At 41.7% G+C, this 18,583-nt stretch overlaps 1 protein-coding gene across 4 annotated transcripts in view; it reads left to right on the forward strand.

Annotated features, from left to right (window-relative positions):
• Positions 1-18,583, forward strand: part of Dnal1 (dynein, axonemal, light chain 1) — a 36,261-nt gene that overhangs the window by 6,338 nt on the left and 11,340 nt on the right. For all 4 annotated transcript variants that reach the window (NM_001109477.2, XM_039112929.2, XM_039112928.2 and 1 more), the window contains exons 2-6: positions 461-499; positions 4,174-4,283; positions 6,669-6,724; positions 11,272-11,327; positions 16,936-17,062. In NM_001109477.2, coding sequence (NP_001102947.2) covers positions 461-499; positions 4,174-4,283; positions 6,669-6,724; positions 11,272-11,327; positions 16,936-17,062 — 388 coding nt within the window. The remainder of the gene's footprint in view (positions 1-460; positions 500-4,173; positions 4,284-6,668; positions 6,725-11,271; positions 11,328-16,935; positions 17,063-18,583) is intronic.

Genomic DNA, 18,583 nt, shown 5'->3' on the forward strand with positions numbered 1-18,583 from the left:
CAGGTTATCCTTTGCAGACATGAAAAAGAAATATATATCATAAAATTGTTACTATTTTTCTAAAATTTCATCATAGCTATCTTGCCTCAGTGACTGTAAATTGTTTATAATTAGAATGTGCGTTTACTTTTTGATGTTAAGATATAGAAAACATATAGAATCAGTGGAAAAGATCTATTTTAATATCAAATACTAAAAGCTGTTTTATTTTGTAAACCAAGTTGGAGTAAAATGTTTAGATATGACACAATACAATAATTTCCACTTTTTTCCTGAGAGGTATTTAAAGAAATCACTGGGTTCTTAGGAGATTAATTGTGCATATATTTTAGAATTTCAAAGAAAGAATTGAATGCTTTAGTGGTGGAAGCCAAGGCCAGTAATTATTGCATTAAAACTGAATGAACAGATCACACCTCTAAAGACTGCCTTTGCTTCTTCTCCCCCTACCCTTTTTAAGGCAAAAGCAACAACAATCAAAGAAGCCCTGTCCAGATGGGTGAGTAGATGGCTTTTCCTTCTTTTAGAAACTATACAAGGGGGTTGGGGATTTAGCTCAGTGGTAGAGCACTTGCCTAGCAAGCACAAGGCCCTGGGTTTGGTCCTCAGCTCTGGAAAAAAAGAAAAAAAAAAAAAAAAAGAAGAAGAAACTATACAAGGAGAATTTGGACCATTGTTTACATTTGACCATTCAGCACAAGAGATTCTTTTGATTTGGGGACTGCAGTAGTGGATGCCTGAGCCTACACAAGTAATGAAATTGTATAAGAGTTAACATATGTTCTTGTCTTCTTCCCCCCCCCCCACTCTCCCCCTTTCTCTCCACATGTTCATGGCCGCCCTTTACTCCTCTATTCTGTCTCTCTGCCTTTCTCTGTCTCTACTACCCTCTCAACTCCCCTCCCCATGCCCTGAATAAACTATTCTATACTATTAAAAAATATAATATAAATTACACACATTCATAAACACAAATGATACCAGGCAGATTGTAGAAAATCTGAGTAAATGCTTTGATTATCAGTAACAATACCCTGACTGTGATAGATTATAGTTCTGTGAACATTACCACTGGGGAAAATTGGACAAACGATCTCTTTGGGGAGTGTGTGTGTGTGTGTGTGTGTAGGTGTGTGTGTGTGTGTGTATGTGTGTGTGTGTGTGTGTGTGTGTGTAGGTGTGTGTGTGTGTGTGTAGGTGTAGGTGTACTGGTGCTGGGGTAGATGGAACCCAGGGGTTACTCATGCTAAGCAAGGGTACTACCATGGTGTGCACACCTAACTCCTGACTTACTACTGTCTTAACCACTGAGCCATGTATCTCTATAGCTAGACTTTGAATAAAAATCTGTCAGCATCCTAGGTATCTGGGAAATAGACAAAAGTGAATAAAATAATGAGATGTTTCAATTCTAATTTTATTGCTTATAAATTTCTGTGTTTATTCTAACTGCATTTTAAGGATTCATTTCTTGGGACTGGGCAGGTGGCTCAGGAGTTCAGGTGTTTGCTGTATAAGTACAGGACCTGAATTCACATCTCCAGTGCCCACCTGAAGCACCAGGTGCAGTAGCACCTGTAAATCCCAGTGCTGAGGAGGCAGAGACAGGAGGATTCCTGGGGGTTCCAGCTAGGCTGGCCACATCTGCGAGCTCCAGGTTCAGTGGGAGACACTGTCTCAAAACTGAAGGAAGATGTTAGGGATGAAACTCAACTGGGAGAGTAGAATGTTCTCCTAGAATACACAAAGGCCTGGATTTGCTCCCCAGCATCACATAAAATGGTGCAGGGTGGTGCATGCCTATACTCTTAACACCCAGGAGATGGAAGTAGTATGAACATTAAGTTCAAGGTCATACTTGACTAAGTAATGTGTTCATAGCCTCGGATACAAAAGACCCTGCCTCCAGAAGCCAAAGATAAATATATAAGTAAATAAGACAGTGATTGAGGAAGACACCCAATATCAATCTCTGGTTTTCATAGGTACACTTGTGCAAGAACACTCATACATGCTCACACAGATGCTCACACACACACACATACACACACACACACATACACACACACACACACATGCACATTTCTGCTGGGCTAAATAGTTCATGATACTTGTTAAAGGAAAAGTATGGGCTAAACTCAGAGTTAATCTTCCTTAAATTGTATTTTAGGACTTTATCTTACCTATTCATAGTAGCTGATGTTTGGTTTGGTTTTGTCTTCATTTAGTTTTGGTTTATAGATTCTATTACTAGTTACATTATAGCCAATAGTCTTTAAGTTTAAGATCTTTGTAGGCATTAAGTATATCTTTTCATTGATTGACCCAACACTCTCTTTTTTTTAACATTTAAAAGTGTTAATTGACATTTAATGATTGTACAAATATATCAAGTATGATGTGACATTTTCATACATATTTAAAACATAAATAATTATATTAAGGTAATTAGCATATCTTTGACCTCAAAATCTTCATTTCTCCTTGTGGTAATAAAAGTTTTCTTTTATAGCTATTTTTAAATACACACTCTATGGTCACACCACCCTGATTGCATGCAATCTCATTTGAAATGTACAAAACTTATCATAATTACTCTACTGTGCCAGAGAACACTCCAGCTTGCCCCTCCTTTCTGACTAATTTTGTCTATCCTCCTTGCTCTTCCCAGCTTCTGGTAGCCATTAGTTAATGGTTTATAAGATAAACTTTATAAGAAAAGATTAACATTTTAACCTCCATTCTTGAGTGAAACATGAAATATTTGTCCTCTGGGCTTTTTGCATTTCATCCAAAATAAATGAGTCCTTTAGGCCCATCATGGGTGCATGAATAATCCAACACTTACTGAAGATCTACTGTCAGTTTCCTCTACCCTAACCTATAAATGAGATGAAAATAGGCGTCCAGAGGCTGGGGAGAGTGCTTAATTGGTTAAGAGCTTGCTGCAAAAGCACCAGGACCTGAGTTCAGATCCCCAATAACATGTAAGATGCTGGGCCCAGTCTAGGGCTTGAGGGAAAGAGGACACGAAGATGTAGGAGATTCACCTGCCTCTGCCTCCTGAACGCTGGTATTAAGGGCATGCATCACCACTACCACCACCCGGTTATTAGGTAATAGACTTTTTTTTTTTTTTTTTTTTTTTTTTTTTGAGGAGGCTGACAAAAGGTTCTATGTTACTACCTGTGTCGATCTCATATGGCCTTGGGATGCACATACTGTGTAATCCAATCAAGAGTTGTCCTTGAACAGAATCTCTCCCATAGGCAATTCTCAAAACATGTTAAGTTCTTAGCCCATAGTTGTTCAGTGCCCTGGATCTTCTATAAATGACTTCAACCAGCAGAATCATTCAGGAACAGCACTGATCCTTTCTCTCTGGTGTCCTTGGGAGGAGCACCTGGCCCAGAGGTCGATGGGACCCGGCAGCCACTGTGCTTCCCGTTTGGTTCTTAATCCACTGCTGATCTTGTACACTCAAAAAATGGATACTGCAGAGCTCTGTAGCAGCCTTCCTTCAAACAATCCATAGGGATTTTCCTTCCTGGAGCACACAGACCAACTGCAGCAGACATGCACCCAGGTCCTCCTTCATGAGAAATAATACTGGGACTTGGCAGGGCCCACTGCCCTCACCACACAAGATCACAACCCTTGGTCACCCTGGACCTCCTGGAAGGTTGTGGGCTGCACCCACTCTTTAATAGACTTTTAAAAAAAATATTATTTATTTAATGTATATGAGGACACTGTAGCTGTCTTCAGACACACCAGAAGAGGGCATTAGATCCCATTACAGACGGTTGTGAGCCACCATGTGGTTGCTGGGAATTGAACTCAGGACCTCTGGAAGAGCAGTCAATGATCTTAACCACTGAGCCATCTCTCCAGCCCCACACAAAGACTAATAGACTCTAAAAGGACTTAAAATATTACAACTAGAAGTTCTTTTCTGCTTGTATCCATTTGTAGGTCTGAACAGGTGTCTGGCTAGTTAGGCTGTAAGACCACTAAGCACAAAAGCCAACAGTAAATGGGGGTAATGATCTAAGTTGGTAAGGCATAGTAAATATTTTGAAACAAACATTGAAAGGCCTTAGGAAATTCTGACTTCTTTTGTTCCACATTACAACCGAGGATCATTTTGCGCCCAATTAATTTTTCCCACAGGAAGAAAAGACCGGTCAGAAGCCATCTGATGCCAGAGAAATAAAGCTGTATGCCCAGATCCCCCCCATAGAGAAGATGGACGCGTCTCTGTCCACACTTGCTAACTGCGAGTGAGTTCCCCTCTCTCATCCTCTTGTTGTTCCGTTTTCCTTCCTTTTCATACACAGACTAGAAAGACGTTGCTCTCCATGGCCTTTGTTGTTGTTAACTGTAACGTCTCCCGTGACAGAGCCAGGTGTGGAGACGCGTGATTCATGAGATTACTGATGGAGTGGTGCTCAACAAGGCAGCATTCGGTGTAGCTTAGAGAAAGTATTTGTAGATAGAAGTTTCTTAGTCTTTCGGGAGAAGCTAAATAACATAATGCATCATTAGTTTGCTATGTAGCCTATGTCCTAAGCAGGGGATAGTCGTTCAAAGTTAACCTGAGCAACTTATCAAGACTGTGTCTCACAATAAAATAAAAAGGTCTGAGAAGGAGACTGGAGAGACTGGAGTGGTCCAAGCACTTGCCAAACACTGGGAACTGCAGTTCAGCTCTCCAGAACCCACATCAGTGCTTGGTGATTCCAAGCTCAAAGGGAAGAGACAAGGAATCCCCAGAGCAAGCTTGTCCTGAGTCTGACAGAGAGAGCCTGACTCAGGGAGCAAGGTGGAAGAGGATGGACAGTGATTCAGGAGCAGGACTCATCGACATCAGGCCTCCACCTGTGTGTGCACACAAATGGGAGAAGGCGGGCTGGAGGTCAGACTCAGTAGAAGAGTACTTGTCTAGCACTTGCGTGTGCAAGGCCTTGAGTTCCACCCAAGTACAGCAATAAAATAGCAAAACAAAATTTAACGTCTGTTTATTTCTCTTGTAAAGGCACCCAAAGGAATATCATGTTTGTTTACTAGATGCCGAAGAGGTTACCCCAAAACAAACAGAACAAAACAAACTTTAAAATACAGTTCAAAATGCCTGGAAAATACAGTAAATATGAAAAAAAGAATTAACATGGACCTAAATTATCACACCTTGTAGGACTAGTACAGTTACTTTGAGAGTAATTGTAATTAGACTGGGCATGGTGGCATATGCCTGTAATCTCAGCCCCTGGGAGGCGGAGGCCAAGGCCGGAGGATCCTTAGCACAGGGTCAGATGAGATCCTGTCTTATAAAAAGAAACAAATTCTAATTGGGATCAAATTATACTTATTTTGTAATTTTACTTTCTAGGTTTTTAAATATCAGGTTGATATTAATTCCTTTCATTTACTTTCTAAGCCTTCCTTCCATACAGTTTTTAGCAGGATTCTGTAGCTAACTTGAAACAAGACTTTGAGACATCATCCCCCATGTTTGCGTGCTTCCTTGTATCTTGTCAGGGCTATAGAATACTCTAGAGTTTCAAGGTTCTTTCCTGTCTGTTCTTTACCCTGTGTTTATCTAATTAGGGTCCCTTCACTTGCCCTTTCTGTAGGAAATAAGCCCAGTCTCAGCTTCACAGAAGCATAATGTCCCCTAATGCAACCTCCTGTCACACCTTATTTACAGTAAACAAGCTGGACCGTTCCTGGGCACACATCTTCAAATCTCTTAGACTGATGTATTTGAATTAAAAGGGAAAGCAAACATATTTAGTTACTGAGTTCCACTCGTTCCTTGTGATGAAAGCATACCATAGCACAGGGAAAAAATTTTGCTTCAACTATGACTTCAAAGTAATTAAAATGTTTTTATCATAAAACCATCTAAAAGGCAGTGAATTTGGGGTTTGTTTGTGTGATGCACCAAAGCATGTCCCCAGAAAGCATGCAGGAAAAGCTGGTCTGTTCGTGTTTTACAGACATCTTTTGGACTGGCTGCCTCGAGAGGAATTAGAGAATTCCTTCACAGCCTTAGCCCTAGATTCAAAGGCATTCCTCTTCCCACTGCAGTGCTGAGTGGGTGAGTGGGTGAGAGGCTCTCAAAATGATGCAGCTTTAACCCTTTACTCACCAGCTATTCATATAGTAATTGCTTTTGCTCTTTCAAGCAGATTAAAAATGAATAATTCCTCCTCAAGTCAATCATGAGGGTAAGATATATGTTCCAGGGTTTCCACTTTGGCCCTGCTGTTTTGTAACTGTGCAATATTGGGGGAAATCATTTAACAGCTTTGTACCTGAACTTCATTCATAAAATGAAGTAAAAATATCTCAGAAGGCTATGAAATATTGGACAAAAAAACACATGTACTAAGCATTTAATAGATAACACCAAATTGCCCTTTAAAAGTTTGTTTTTAATTCTCTATAATGAATGTGTATTAACTTATAATCAATGGGGGAGAAGATTTCAAAATGAAGGATTAAATTCTATGACTGAAGGGGGAAATTGATTCTGTATAAAAAGAAACATGAAATTAAAATCTTCCATGGGCATTACTATAGATAAATAACTTCTGACATTTCAGTTAGGGTCTTCTTATTAATTCACGTTTTTCTTTGTTTTTGTTTTTGTTTTTTTAAAGGAAGCTTTCCCTGTCTACAAACTGCATTGAAAAAATTGCCAACCTGAATGGCCTAAGTAAGTGACCCACAGTCCAGATGGCTCTTGGACTTGTAGTTATGGAGCAGACATTCTAGAGACACTGTGTCATCCCAGGGGCTGGCACCTGTTGTGACCACAGAAACTGTCAGATGATGGGGACTATATGCAATCCATGTCTTAAGTTTCCAACAAGAAAGGAGGGGCAGTGGCGTGAGACCTGAGTGTTTTAAAGTTTGTCGAAAGCTTTTATAGAGTTAGAGCTGAGATGATTGAGACCGCCAGCTTTCTCTCTGTGTACTTGCTCAGATTTGTCCTGTGTGTGTTAACGTGTTTCGTCTGAAGTCCTTATCCTTGTGAACGGTGCCACTGCCCTCCCAGCTGTCTCTGCTTCTTATTTCCTCAGTTAGTTCCCCAGGGCTGCTGAACTAGTGATTTAAGGGACAGATTTATTCTCTCAGTTTTAGACGCTGCAAATATGAAATTAGTTTCACTGAGCAAAAACGGAGCCTCCCTGAGGCTTTGGGATGAGTCCTTTTCTTGCTTGTTCTGTTTTCTGGTGGCTGCCACATGCTTTGGTTTCTGAGGGCATCATACCAATTTCTGCTTTTGTGATCCAAGTACCTTCTATTCTGTCTGTGTTAAGTTCCTGCCGCCCTCCCATGAGGACGCATGTACACTTTCAGCACACCCTTGGCCTAAGAAGGATCCCTATCTCAAGGTCTCTTCTCTTTTTTTTTTTTCTTTTCTTTTCTTATCTTTCTTTCTTCCTCTTTTCTTTTACTCCTCCATTATTTTTTTTTTCAAAACAGGGTCTTTATGTTGGCCTGGTTGTCCTGCAATGCACTATATAGACCAGGCTGTCCTCGAACTCAGAGTTCTGCTGGCCTATGCCTCCCAAATGCTGGCTCTATGGCAAGATCTTTAGATGTCTACAAAGGACTTTTCTGCCCTATAGAGCAAGTTACAGGCTCCAGGGATTGGCCCGTGTGTGTCTCTGGGAGAGCCAGTGTTTAGTTTATGGCATCCTTCTCACCCCCAAGCCCTGCTCCAAGTCTACCGCTGAGTCATGTTTATTCTCCTCTGTGAAGGCCACGCAGATTGCTGCTCTCTGTTTCTAGGAGCTGAATCTTTAACGTAGTTCCTTATTAGCTTCCCCATAAGTCTCGAAGGAAACAATATATTTGAATTTATTATGCATTTCTATAAATGTACAAATCAAACATACACACACAAACTGGGGTAGTTTGGAGAATAGCATATGTCCTTGTAGCCTAGGTTCTAGTGTGCATTTAAAACGTGGTTGTAGGGGCTGGGGATTTAGCTCAGTGGTAGAGCGCTTACCTAGGAAGCACAAGGCCCTGGGTTCGGTCCCCAGCTCCGGAAAAAAAAAAAAAAAAAAAAAAGAACCAAAAAAAAAAAAAAAAACGTGGTTGTTTCTTTTCTTTGGTCAGTTATAATATACTAAATTTGCGTGGTTTTGGTGTAAGAGTATATGAATGGATATTGTGTGGATGGCATTAGGTGTTGTTCTTCAGTAGCCATCTACCTTGCTGTGTGAAAAAGGCTTTCTTACAGCTGGGCTACGGTGCTGCACACCTTTAATCCTAGCATTCAGGAGGCTGAGGCAGGTACCTCTCTGAGTTCAGTGGCAACCTGGTCTCCAGAGTGAGTTCCAGGATAATCAGGGCTACACAGAGAAACCCTATCTTGGGAAACCAAAGTTGAGGGGTGGAGAACGCTTTCTTTTCTGGCCAAGTAGATCATGCCAGCCAGCTAGTCCCAGGAATCTGCCCGTCTTCACCTCACTAGATCTGGGATTGCAAGTGTACAACAACCATCTTTTCATGGGTTTTTTCATGCTAGCTCTAAACTACCACCCAGCCTACAACACACTCCACTGGTGTCACAGCCTATTAAAGGATCATGACTTGCAGGGTTTGAGAAGCACGCCCTGGTGACTGTGGCATAAGTGATCCTTTCTCTCTTTTCTTTGGTCAACTGTCACACTGATGCCAGAGTTCTCATTCTGAAGGCACTGTTCTCCACAGCAGAGACCTTTGTGTCAGTCCTTGTGCCCAATAGACATTTAATATCTAACGCTCCTGTCTGAGTCATCTAAAACCTACTGCCTAGTCGTTCTCAAACAGGGGCATACCATTTCTTTGTTGGCTTGTTTGTTGGTTTTCTTTGTTTGTTGTTGTTTGTGACTCGGTCTTACTGTGTATCCCTGACTGTCCTGGAACTCACTATGTAGACCCAGTAGGCCTCAAACTCACATAGACCCACCTGCCTGCCTCTTCTTTCTGGGTGCTGGGATTAAAAGTATGTGCCACCACGCCTGGCCTTACTTTTTTATAACTTTTGTACACTTGCTTATACAGTGCTCCTCATTGAGTACAGTCTTTTTTTTTTTTTTTTTTTGGTTCTTTTTTTCGGAGCTGGGGACCGAACCCAGGGCCTTGCGCTTCCTAGGTAAGCGCTCTACCACTGAGCTAAATCCCCAGCCCAACGTGTGGATCCATAAACCAGAGTCCTTTTTTTTTTTTTTTTTTTTTTTTTGGTTCTTTTTTTCGGAGCTGGGGACCGAACCCAGGGCCTTGCGCTTTCTAGGCAAGCGCTCTACCACTGAGCTAAATCCCCAACGAGTACAGTCTTGTCTCACAAGAAAAATCTATAAGAAATTAAGGTCAGGATCAAGAATGCCACATCAAGTGCCACATCCTCCTAGGATCTTCCAGATCACTATTTTGAGAGAATTTATAATAATTCACCTTGGTTTTAACTTTTGCCTACTGATAAGTACAGTTACTGTAAAGATCAAGTGAGCGAATGTATGTGAAGTGTAGAGTTGTATATGGTGCGTATAAGCTGGGTGTGGTAGCATGCATGTGTAATGAGCTACTTGGGAGGCTGAGGACAGCAGTTGGAGTTTAAGGCCAGCATGAGCATCCCTGCAGGACCTTGTCTCAAGAATAAACCTGTGTTTAAAGGGGAAGGGCTGAAGCTAGGCTTAGTGGCTCATGCCTATAACCTCAGTCTGTGGCAGGCTCAGGCAGAATGATCCCTGCAAGTTCAAGACCAGCCAAGGCTACATAATGAATTCTAGGTCAGCCTGTCTCAAAATTGGGGGGTGGCTGCCAACCAGCTTCAGTGTACAGTGCTTGCCTGACATATAGAAGGCCCTGGGTTCAATCTCCAGAACTAAAAACAAAACAAAAACCCTTCAGTAAAGACTAGCAGTGCTCATAGTTTGGAACATATGCTATGCTTTATGGCTTCTCAAAAGGATACACCACAGCCAGGAAACCTTCCAGTCTTCATGTTAGGCAGACAGACTCCTTACCCTGTGACGAATGCTCAGGAGAAGGAAAGGATTTGCTTCAGTTCGTGGTTCTAGAGTTTTCAGTCAACTTCATCTAGATTGTTGCTTTGGGCCTGAGACAAGATGGACACCATGGCAGCATGTTGTGTCAGGGAGATTGGTTGTGCTTCCCAAAAGAGAGAGAAAGCGACCACAAACAAGGCATGTCTTCTCGGGCTATACCCATATTGGCTCACTTCTTCCCCCTTGTCCCCACTTCCTGATTCCTACCATCTCCCACTAATGCCACAAGGATTAATCATGACTCAGCCAGCTCCCCAAAGTTCTTCCTCTGCACAATTGTTGCGTTTGGAACCAAGCCTTTAACACCTGAGCCTTTCAGGGGACATCTCATATCCTAACCATAGCGTCTATACAATCCACTCAGCACCCCCATACCTCAGTGCCATTGAGTATTTGGGGATGGAAGAAGTATTAACTTTTCCTGGGTCTGTGTCTCAAATGGCGTTCTTATTGATTTAGGCTATTTCAGCTATTTCCTCTACCTTGGTGTCTTTGTAATTAAAGTCTGCTGAAGTTCAGGGGACCACTTGTGGGGAGTCTCTTCTGCTGAGAAACGGGTTTGTGCACAGTATATTCAGATGCTGATTTCTATACCTGGAGACCGAGAGGCGCACGCAGTCCAGGTTTTGTATTGTCTTTTCCTGACTTCATCCGTCTCCTTCATATTCTGATTGGTCAATAAAGAGCCAATCAGTCTCTTTGCTGGAGGAGGAGAGAAGGTGTGACTGGTGTCCTGAGAGAGGTGGGAGTGGGGGATTCACCACGCGAGATTGATCTGAGCTGGTCGCTAGGGGTGTCACCATGAGAGAGAGGACAGGCGAAACAGGAGCAGGCGGGGAGAGATTAGGGTGGTAAATGCTGGGCACGTGGCTGGGAAGCAGGCCAGGCCAGCATGCTAGGCAGAACAACTCAGAATCTGCGCAGCGTAGTGCCTGAAGTTTTTAAAAGGGGCAATAGAATAGTCCCCCAAATTTACACTCCTCCAGTGTGGATTCCGAGAAATGAACTCAGCTCTTCAAGCTTGGCAGCAGATGTCTACTAAACCTCGCTAGCTTTCCTGCCCATTTTGTAATGAGCGTCTTTAACGCACTGTGTAGAGATATTTATTTTGTAAAATTCCTTATAGCATGTTGTTCTCCTGGAGTCAGGATAGTTGTTTCTATATTTTTCATGACCAAATGCTTTCTTTCCACAACAGAAAACTTGAGGATTCTGTCCTTAGGAAGAAACAACATCAAGAACCTAAATGGACTGGTAGGTCGTGTGTCACTTTTTCAAAAGTGCACCTTTTATTAAAAATAATATTTTAATAATAATATAATACCCTTTATTAAAAATAATATTTTTACACTGTAGAAGCTTTACAAGTAGAAAACCAACTCTGACAATTTAAAATCGCTCACAGCTTGCCCGACCACTTAATGTCTTCAGTGCTTCCACAGTCAGTTAGATGGAATTGGACTGTATGTCTGTTTTATATCTTTTTATCTTAATTCATTTATTTTTAGTATTTATTTATGTATTGTGTGTGCATGTGTGTTTATGTTTGTGCTGTGGCATGAATGTGGGTGTCAGAAGACTGTTTGAAGGGATCAGTTCCCTTCCACTTGTGGGTCCTGGGATCAGGTCTTCAGACTTAGCAGAATGCAAATTTATTCATGAGCCACCTCACCAGGTCAGTATCTCCTTTTAAAATTTAAATTAATATGTAATTTTCCCTTGTAATCCATACAGTATATCCACATTTTCTGAATGCCTGTGTGTGTGTGTGTGTGTGTGTGTGTGTGTGTGTGTGTGTGTGTGTGTGTACACCATGGCATGCCTATGGAGGTCAGAAGAGAATGTTTGGGACTCAGTTGTCTTCTCCAACCACGTGGTTCCTGGGGATTGAACCCAGGTCCTCAGGCTTAGCAGCGGATGTTTTTACTGGATGAGCCATCTGTAGGTAGATGCATGCTCCTCTCCACATGTATCTGAAGCACAGTCTCTCCCAGCACAGGAAAGTTGAGTCTGGATCCAGTTAGACTAGAAGCCAGCACCCAAGGACCCTACTGTCTGTTGCTTCAGAGCTGGGTCTTTGTGGGGATGCCTGGCTTATTTTATGGGTGCCAGGACCCAAACTGCCGCTCAGGGTTACAGAGCAAGTTCTTTAACCACCGAGATTCCTCCAGCCCTGTGAATACCTGCCTTAATACCTGGCTAGCACTAGATACCTGGTAGAATTTAAAAGTCTTTGTGAGCCAGGTGTGGTGCTGAATGCCTTTAATCCCAGCACTCACACGGCAGAGACAGGTGGATCTCTGAGTTCAAAGCCAACCTGATCTATAGTTCCAGGACAGCCAGGGCTACACAGAGAAACCTGTCTTGAAAAAACAGAACAAAAAAACATAAAAGCAAAACAATCTTCATTCTTACAGAGCTTATTATAGGAGAAATGCTAACAGAAGTTGTACATTGGGTGGAATGAGGAGGAAGAGATGGTTTTGTGGGTGATGTGCTTGCTGCATAAGCAGGGGACCTGAGTCTCCTCCAGCATGTAGAGGAGTTGGGCATGAGCACATTGGAAGCAGAGGTGGGGGGATTCTCAGAGCTCAGTAGCCAGCCCTGCCAATTGGTGAGCTCTAGTTTAGTGAAAAACCCTGCTTCAAAAAATAGGTGTGGAAACTGATAGAGATAGATACCCAACTTTGACCTCTGGCTTCAGGCTTCACACACACACACACACACACACACACACACACACACACACACACACACACACACACACACACACACAGTCATACACACATGTGCACATACACCAAATAGAGTTTACTAATCCATCTGGAGTTTAGTTTTACATGTATCTAAATATTAGACATTATTTGTTTCTGTTTCTCCAAATGAATAGCCATTTTTTTTCTTTTTTCTTTTTTTTGGAGCTGGGGACCGAACCCAGGGCTTTGTGCTTGCTAGGCAAGCACTCTACCACTGAGCTAAATCCCCAACCCATGAATAGGCATTTTTAGAAAAGTCTCTTTGGGGGCTGGATAGATGGCTCAGTGGTTAAGGTCACTGGCCTCTCTGGTAGAACCCCGTTTGATTCCCAAAACTCTAGTTCGAGGATCTGATGCCCTCTGTTGTCTACTGTGGGTACTGCATGCCCATGGTGCACTGGCACCTACCTTCCCCCCTTCCCTCTGTTTGGGAATGCTGTCCCCTAAACTCTGTGTGTGAGTGAGTTCTTGCTTGGTTAGTTTCCTCTTGTTCTTTCGTGAGTCCCTGCTGCCTGTCTGATGCCTTCGTTTTCTTTAGCTTTATATTGTTTGTGATATCCACTAGGACAAGTCCTCTCTCTCTCTCTTGTAAAATGTTTATGACTTTTCTGGAATTTTTACTCTGGAGAAATTTGAAAATCACTTTGTTGAATTCATAAATATAAATTCCTTTTGGAAATCTTAATAGAAATGCATTAAATGTATAGACTTATTTGATTGATGTCTTTATAGCAATAAATTTTTCTTATAGGTAAATTAGCTTATTTTGCTGTTCTTCAATACAATTATATATAAGTTTTAATTTCTATAAGATGGTGGTTCTCAACCTGTGGGTTGTGACCTCTTGGGGGTTGAAGAACCCTTTCCCAAGGTTCACCTAAGACTATCAAAGACACAGATATTTATGTTATGATTCATGACAGTAGCAAAACTACAGCTATGAAAATAATTGGTATGGTTGGGGTCACCACAACAGGAGGAACGGTATTAAAGGGTCACAGCATTAGGAATATTGAGACCCACTACTATAAAGCCGTCTACACTTCTTTTTTTTTTTCTTTTTCTTTTTCTTTTTTTCTTTTTTCTTTTTTTCTGGAGCTGGGGACTGAACCCAGGGCCTTGCGCTTGCTAGGCAAGTGCTCTACCACTGAGCTAAATCCCCAATCCCCCCTCCCCCCACCCCCTTCTACACTTCTTGAGCCAAAATGTATTTCTTGGCATTTGTAGTTCTCATTGCTGCAATAAGTGAGGTAGGTTTTCTTCAGCAACTAATAATATATAAGATAAAAACCTATTTTTTTTTTTAACCTGGGGCTGTAGCTCAATGATACAGTAAGGCCCTGTTTAAGCCCAGAGCTGCCCGAGGGAAAAAAGACCTAGTCATTATATACTTGAGTAATCAGTTACAAAAAATCCTAAAGAATTTAGAAATAACACATTCTACAGTCATAAGCAATGCTATATTATCTGAATTCTTCATACAATAATGATCTGTCACTATGTGATCCAAAGTGCTCTCAACAGCAGCCAATAAAACCTTCGCACTCCCAAACCTCATACATAACACACTAGTCGCAAGGAAGCCCCTACTCGTTAGATTTCAGTACTCGCAATGTAGCATTGAGGACGGAACCCATAGCACATGCAGGCTAAGGCCAGCCTCCGCCCTTAGCTACAGCTCAGCTGAGTTCATGGAGACATGAGAAAGACAGAGATCCAAGGCAATGAAATTGGGTATAATGAAACTTAAATTATCTGAAGACCAGTTCTTTTGCTCTAAAAGTTATGTGTGATATTGTTGTTGTAAAAATATAAAAAATAAAAGGGTATCTTTTATCCCTACTAGATCTACACTGTGGTGCCCCAAGATATCTGCTGGGTATCTTAATTCTCAGTCAGCAAAGCGTCTCACCTGCTCTGCTCCATCCCATATCACACTGCTGAAGGCCTTTCTCTGGGCCTGGCAGCAATCTCTCTACCCATCTAGTTCCCAAGGCAGATTTCCATGCCAGAAACACACATCTCAACTCCTGGTGGCCCAGACCAGCGGCCCCACAGTCCATTACACTTAAATCTACACATGAAAGAACACAAGAATAACCTTTGACCCAATTGATAAGATACAATTGCCCACCTAAACATACAAAGCCCAAACACATCCATCCCTTAAAAACATTTGTAACAAGCTGTAAAGGTACAGCGTGGAATCTTAATGTCATCTGCCATATTGTCCTGCCACGGCCTCTCTACCTGTCCCTCCTGTCTCTTCCTCCTTTCCGTTCCAGTCTCCTCCTCTTCCTTCAAACGTCTCTCCCACCCATCCTTCCTCTCATCCAATGACAGGCCTCCTTCTATCCTGTACCTGCCCCTCACCCATATTTTACAAGTTCAATGGGGAGGCTCTGGTGAAGTCACCTGATCCCTGATTACTGACTAGGCCACTGTCCTTGGGACAGTGGAATCAGCATCAAAATACAGATAACTCCAGGGCAAACCACAACATAATGTAATTAAATCATTTGGAAGAAGATGTCAGAATATTAGTTTAGAAAACTTAGTTAAGTCACAATTTTCTGGCATAGGAGTGCCAAGGCAGTGTGATTAAAATTCTTCACTTTCTACTTGGAAAGTTAAAACTAAGGTGAAGGGTTGGGGATTTAGCTCAGTGGTAGAGTGCTTGCCTAGGAAGCGCAAGGCCCTGGGTTCGGTCCCCAGCTCCCCAGCTCCGGGGGGGGGGAAAAAAAAAAAAAAAGAACCAAAAAAAAAAAAAAAATCAAAAAACAAAAAAAACCCTAAGGTGAAGTAAGTATGGGGTTGAGATGGCTGTGTTAACCCAGGCTACCCTATTCTCAATTTTCCTCCTAGTTTTGCCATGATGAAAAATTCATTAAGGATTTTATTTTTCCATAGTCTTTTAAAGGACAATTGCCCAGAGTTGGATCTGGGCCCACCACTCATTATCATGAAGGGATATGCAAATTGTAAGGGGTGGGGAAACACACAAATAGAAACAATGGGACCTGCCCAGCATTTTGTTTTAAAGGAAAAGATCATTGCATTTGTCTAATGTCTACTGAAAATCTTTGTGCAAATAGTGATTGCCTAAAATTTAAGAGACAGTATGATATAATAACTTTTATGCTATAATAGGAAGATCAAGTATTTAAAATTAAATTTTATATATCGAAAAGATAAGATGAGGTCTAAAGAGATAGCTCAATTGGCCAACTGTTTGTTGTACAGCACAAGGGGATTGTGTTTGACCCTTAGAATTCCCTGGAAGAGCACCTTAGCATGTGACTGTAATCCCAAAGCTGGGGAGGTAGAGATGGGATCCCTGAGGTTGGCCGGCTGGCCAGCCCACCCGAATTGATGATCATCAAGCCAGTGAGAGACCTTGGGCTCTTAGAGTACAAAATTCTCTCAATGTTAATAATTAATTTTTTTCTCTAGTAAATGTTGAGAAAAACTTGTTGAGTGAAAAAAATGTTGAGAAAATTTTAGAGCAAGTTCTGAGAATTAATATGTGATCTTTTTTTTTTTTTTTTAAGTATAGAATAGCGTTTATTCAGGGCATGGGGAGGGAAGTAAAGAGGGTGGTGGGGCGGGTAGAGGAGTAGAGGCCAGACATGTGCACGTGGAGAGAAGGTGGAAGGGAATGGGGAGAGAAGCAGAAGGGAATAGAGTAAGAGTAAGAGAGCAAGAGAGAACAAAAAGAGAATGTAAGTGATTTTTAGAGTCCTATATAATACAAAGAAACTAAATTGGTTTATCTACTTTAAAGTTTCCTCAGGACCAAATAATATAACCTATAAAAAAGTAGTTTGGAACTACCATTCAATACAAATGACAGAGTGTTGCCATTGTTTCTCTTCTTGTGACTTCAGTGGCTACTTTGACTGTTTATGAAGCTATTGGAGGACAGAATTCAGATCCACTCAATAGGGGAGGGAATGTTCTGTTTGTTCCTTCATGAACTAGGACTTCCACAGTGTCAGCTCTTTGGGTGGACTGGCAAGTCTCAGATCTCTCCGCTGTCTTTGTAAGGGAGGAGTTAGGCATGAGAGTTAAAAATAAGAGTGTAAATTCAATGTTTTCCTTCCTAGGAAGCAGTCGGAGACACACTAGAAGAACTGTGGATCTCCTACAATTTTATTGAGAAGTTGAAAGGGATCCATGTAATGAGGAAACTGAAGATTCTCTACATATCTAATAACCTGGTAAAAGACTGGGGTAAGCTGAGAGCGCTTCTGCCTCCTGTTTATAGGAAACAGTCAACAGTAGCTAGGTGTGCACAGTGATGCACGTATATCCCAACACTCAGGAGGCTGAGGCAGGACAGAGTTTAAGGTAACGATCTTACCTCTCAACACACTAATAAAAAGAGAAAATACCCAATCAGGGGAGAGCACACAAAATAGGACTTCTTATTTTTAAATGCAGAGAAAACAGGTTTAGGAGTAACTATAGAAATTTTAAATTTTAAATACAAGAAGTATATATTTAACTATAATTATAATTATACTATAATTATAATTTAAATATATATATATATATATATATATATATATTTTTTTTTTTTTTTTTGGAGCTGGGGACCGAACCCAGGGCCTTGCGCTTGCTAGGTAAGCGCTCTACCACTGAGCTAAATCCCCAGCCCCGAGAAGTATATATTTAACTAGGCCTGGGAAAATGGTTCATGGGCAAAGTGCCTGCCCCAAAAACATGAGAACCTGAGTTCAAATCCCCAGTACCCATAAAAGCCAGGATTAGACAATGGTTATCTACAGTCTAAGGTGGGGAGGGGAGGACAAAGGGTCTGGGGCTCAACGGACAGCCAGTCAAGTGGAACCAGTGAGCCCAGGTTCAGTGAGAGGTCCTGTCTCTAAGAAGAGGTGCAGAAGATGTGAGGAAGACATCTGATGTCAACCTCTGATGTTCACATACACAGACACATTCACATACATACATACACATTCACATACATACATACACATTCACATACATACATACACACTGACTTACAGTAAATATGATTGTGTAGGTCTTGGTCCTATTAATCATGAAAAACTGTGTTGTCCAACGGCTGAAGAAAGTCATTTAAATGCAATGACCGTGGGAGGCTGATCTGATACCTACATTGCTCTTTTGCACATCATTCTTTCAGCATTTCTAACACTCTGCTATACACACCATGAACTATGCCAAAAGTGTAAAAGGTGTGTTGGGAGGATGAAACATTGTTCCAACCGCCAAGTCGTTCACAGCTGAGAGGGGACATGTTTAGTAAGCTAATATTTCTAAAAGTGTTACAGTTCTGTGGTGAGAATCTGAGTGAGTTGCTTTGAGAACTCAGACATGATGGGGTGCACAGAGACAAAGGGGGGGTAGCTTAGCTTCCCTGATGCAGCACCTCAGACACTGATTGCTCTTCTTTGCAACGCTGAGCCTCCTCCGTTCATCCCATGTTAGGGCAGCATTAAAGGGAGAAGAAAGGTTTTCACCCTCCCATCCCATAATTTCCTCAAATCATGACTTTATATGATAAAGCTTCTCTTAATCTTCAAAATTTTTTTTCTTTTTTTTTTTTTTCTCGGAGCTGGGGACCGAACCCAGGGCCTTGCGCTTGCTAGGCAAGCACTCTACCACTGAGCCAAATCCCCAACCCCAATCTTCAAAATTTTTAACCACTGCCCTGCACAGTCACAAATGGAGTTAGTGACTGAGTTCTGTCCCGAAAACAGAGTACAACAC

The sequence above is a fragment of the Rattus norvegicus genome, chromosome 6 (assembly GCF_036323735.1).
Source record: "Rattus norvegicus strain BN/NHsdMcwi chromosome 6, GRCr8, whole genome shotgun sequence".
Classification (NCBI taxonomy): Eukaryota; Metazoa; Chordata; class Mammalia; order Rodentia; family Muridae; genus Rattus; species Rattus norvegicus.